Below are 4,092 nucleotides of genomic sequence, written 5' to 3'. Positions count from 1 at the left end.
TTATTTCTCCTCGTATCTCAGCCATTTATTGAAAAAAAAGTATTGAAATAAGTTGCAATTCCCCTAAGCAAAAACTTGTAAATACATGTTTCATATTTGGACTGTTCTATTTTTTTTAGATTAAACAAAAAATTCCCTGTAAAAAAAAAAAAAATGTTTTTTTCAAAAAAACTTTTTATTTATAGGTGTTAACAAACCTTTTTTTGATTTGCACAAAGAAAAAACCTATTTTCTTATTGTTAGTCACTTCATGAAGAAAAAATTTTTAAAAAAAATTATTGAAATATCTCCACTACTTAGAATATACAATTTTTTTCCCCAAACCCTTACACTTTTTAAAAATACAAGGCGGTCTTCTAGGCATAGAAAATCTGAAAACGCGCGGTCCTTAAAAGGGTTAAGAATATTCTTCGTGCTGCTGCCAGTGATTAGTCATTGTTTGCGTTACAGGTGGATGAATACTGCTGTCAGCTGGTAACAGAGACGATGCACTGAGCTGGCGTCAGTTGAACGCACTCCAGCAGGTGACGCTGTGTGACAATCTGCTGCGACATCTGTCACAGTTCACAGTGCCACTGCCCTTGATGGTCGCTGTATGGACATCTGTCAGCTCATCACAGAGACACATGCCGACTCCCCCGAGCAGGCCAGGGATCGCATCATTGAGTGGGCAGGCAACCTCATCTCGGTAACATCCTCACTATTGTTCCTTGAATTATTATTATTATTACCGTAAATGGTTATTTGTTTTTCATAAATGCATTGTAGTGTACTGTTATTTTGATGCCCTTCGAACATGTTTGTGCCTTGGGTCACACAAATAGGCTAATATCTGATGGATCCTGTTATGGACTACTACGGCTTATGAACAATGTTTTTTTTTTATGTGCATCTGATCTTTTGTTAATTTGTCTATTTTAGTTATTAATACTGTAAAATAACATATTCATAAGATTGTATTATTAGATATACTTTTACAAAAAATGGTCTGTATTAAAACAAACAATACTTAAAGATAGCGTATAAGAAGTTTAAATATATTCTTTCATGGCGTGAACCTTTTATAACCACAAAAAAGGATAAACTGTTAGTGAAATAATATTAAAGAGCTGGAAAAGCTTGGTTTTAGCATTAAGAGTTTTGATAGGATAGTAAAAGCTGGTATACCTATAAAACCAGATTGTAAGGACAATCCTTTTCTTAATACATGTACATTAAAAGACATTATAGAGACAGTAAAAGAACATACAATAATGGGATATTTCATTCCCACCGAGGTGTTAGCATAATATAGAAAGTCAAATAACCTAATATAATTTTAATGTTTATCCCTCTCTAGAATTATTAAAGAGCTGGTAACATGTATAGATTGTGCAGATATAATGTTGTGTGTTAACCCCAAGCACTCCTCAGAAATTGGTTAGTTTGTCCTGACATTTCCGTGGTGTACAATGCAGGTCAGCACCAATTTCCCCTCTTCGATCCTAAATATGGCGGTGGATTCTGTCTGTCAGCATTGAAGGATACGAATCACTTCTTACTTATACGTTTATATAATTATTTATAGTCTATCTGTATGTTTTGGCGTTTAAAACTAACAAATAAACAATACTTGGGGCTTTATGGTTGTGAAAATATTGTTTTGTTGAGTTATGCATGTTGTACCAGTTTTTTTCTGCTAATTACCCATAACTGTGTTTCCTATTCTATCAAAACTCTCATGCTAAAACTTTGGTGAAATAAAAGTTAACTTTCTGTCGTATTCACAGCATTGTTTATATTTCAGTGTATAGAAAATAATCTTCTGGATTTTCTTTAAAAATAGACTTGTTGTAGATGTTCATCAGTAGAAAAGTGTGTTACGAACAGCCTGCTCATCTGTTACAGATATGCGAGTCCCGCCTGGAGAAGGTGATCGGAGCTGACAGCCCAACAGTTGTGGAAGATGAGCAAAGGCTGTGTCAGTATATCTTCACGGTGGGGGACGCGGCACAGATCTGTCCTGCAAGACTCAAACACTCGTCTCTGCTGCTGATACAAAACCTGCTCACGGGTTGTAGTGATGAATGTGACAAAGATGATACAGGTTCGTTATATGCCAAACAGTCAATTGTTTTAGAGGTGATTATCTAGATATAGTTTGTATAGGTAGTAGAGTGTTTTGATTTTTATTGTTATTGATTCTGTTGCAAAATCTTTTACTTTCTATCTGTTACTGTACGAATCCACACATTTAGAGATGGTATTATTTTTAATTTTAAGAAGGCATATGATAATGGTAATGAGAGACAAGGATATGGAGGAGCGCAGTGAGAAGTTATGAGAAAGAGAGGGAGGATTGCGTGAGGGAATAGTAGTAAGAATAAAAGAACCTGTACGGCATATGTAAAAACCAGGGTTGAGAAGTGAAGGAAAATATACGGGGCAAACTTTTAAAAACAGAAGAGAGAGGAGTTAAGGCCAGGCGAAAGCATATTGTCACCTTTTCTTTTCAATATTTTTAATAATGGATTAAATTATTCTAAGAAGTACAAGGATACAGAGGAAGGAGGCAGAAGTACTTAAGACGATAGCATATGCGGATGACATACTGATATGGGAAAATAGGGAAGAAGAGTTTAGAACGAGAGTTGAACAATTGGGCAAAAGTGGCGAAGAATAAGAAGTCATGGTTTAGAGGATGAACATAACAAAAATGTTAAGTTAATTGAAAGTAGGAGAAGGAAGGGAAGGAAATAACAAAAGACTTGTTAGTTGAAGGGGAAAAAGACTTGAAAAGGTGAAGAATTTCTGTTATTTCGAGGAAGTATCTTGACAGATAGGGGCACAATAGGAGAAAGAGATTAGGAAACAGAATATGGAAGAGTGGAAAGTTTTTCTATATGGTGAAGATGATTGTGTGGGAGTAGGAACATTGGGAACGAATCAAATGTATTTGATGTTTAAATCTTATTTTCAAAGCATTTTTATTATATGGAGCAGATAGAGACGTGGACGTGGACTAAAAAATGTTTTTAAAGCAGATTGCAAAAGCTACAGAAATGAGGAATTTTTAAGAGGGATAAGTGAAGACTACAAGAAGAGATAGAATAGAGGAACGAAATAACCAGAGGGGGGGGGGGGGGGGGGGGGGAAAGATTGAAGGTAGTTTCACTGCAAGAGACAATGGAAAGAGGAAGAATTACAGTTGGATGGGCCATGTTGAGAGGCATGGGAGATAATAGAATGCCTAGGAATACGCACTGGAGAAGGATGAAAGAGGAAGAAGACCAAGAGGATCGACGAAGAGGAAGATGGGAGGACCAAGTGTGGAAAGACATAGAGAGAAGGGGACTACAGAAAGTGGCAGCTGGAGGAAGAGGTGACCTGAAATGGACAGACAAAAGTGGAAGGAGGCTGTGTACGACCGACCGTTGATAACGGAAACGTCAGATAAACGATGATGCTTTTTTATTTTTATATTATTCATTTAACTGACAAGGAAATCTCTTACATTGTTAAGGATAATCTCTACTTAACTGGCATTTCCTTACTCGGTTGTTGACGTCACAGTAAAGATCCAAAATCCGAGCATGAGTTTCAATACTGTAAAATTGTAAAGGTTTCCTTAAAACAACTAATAATCACTTAAGGAATAGTTTATGTTTTTCTACCCTCCAATGACTTAATGCAACTGTGATGAAAAAAAGCTGAAAATAAATAAATGAGGAGGAAACAAGAAGGACAGTAACTAGAGGGAAATTGTAATGAAAATAGGGATAAAGAGCACAAAAAATACTGCCATAGAGGTATTCTTAATTGTGTTAAAGTTTGTATGTCGGTTATAGTGTGGACTTGAGTTTCAGTTTGTGATTTCCAAATACTTGGACTATTTTACATTGAGGGTTTTAGTTTCTAAAAAAAACTATTGTAGCTATCAAGCTAAAAGTTTTTACATTGGATATTATGATATGAATTATGATTATGAAGATAACACACTAATATCATTTGTCTATTTATGATGACAGAGAAAGCGGTTGGATGTGGAAGGGGCTCGGTGAGTGCGGCCGGTGTGTGCAGGCGGTTGCAGTGATCAAGCCTGGGGAAATCTGG

The 4,092-nt window shown here is 36.0% G+C and overlaps 1 protein-coding gene across 1 annotated transcript; it reads left to right on the top strand.

The window, feature by feature from the left end:
- The first annotated feature begins 561 nt into the window (after nucleotides 1-561).
- On the top strand, nucleotides 562-3,838 carry LOC124374809 (condensin-2 complex subunit D3-like). Its single transcript, XM_046832959.1, has 3 exons — nucleotides 562-688; nucleotides 1,888-2,086; nucleotides 3,828-3,838. Exons 1-3 carry the CDS (start codon nucleotides 596-598, stop codon nucleotides 3,836-3,838), a joined length of 303 nt encoding a protein of 100 aa, XP_046688915.1. The 5' UTR covers nucleotides 562-595.
- The last annotated feature ends 254 nt before the right edge of the window (nucleotides 3,839-4,092 follow it).

Source organism: Homalodisca vitripennis, unplaced genomic scaffold (assembly GCF_021130785.1).
Source record: "Homalodisca vitripennis isolate AUS2020 unplaced genomic scaffold, UT_GWSS_2.1 ScUCBcl_10257;HRSCAF=19050, whole genome shotgun sequence".
In the NCBI taxonomy this organism is placed as follows: Eukaryota; Metazoa; Arthropoda; class Insecta; order Hemiptera; family Cicadellidae; genus Homalodisca; species Homalodisca vitripennis.
This window is presented reverse-complemented; position numbering and strand designations above follow the sequence as displayed.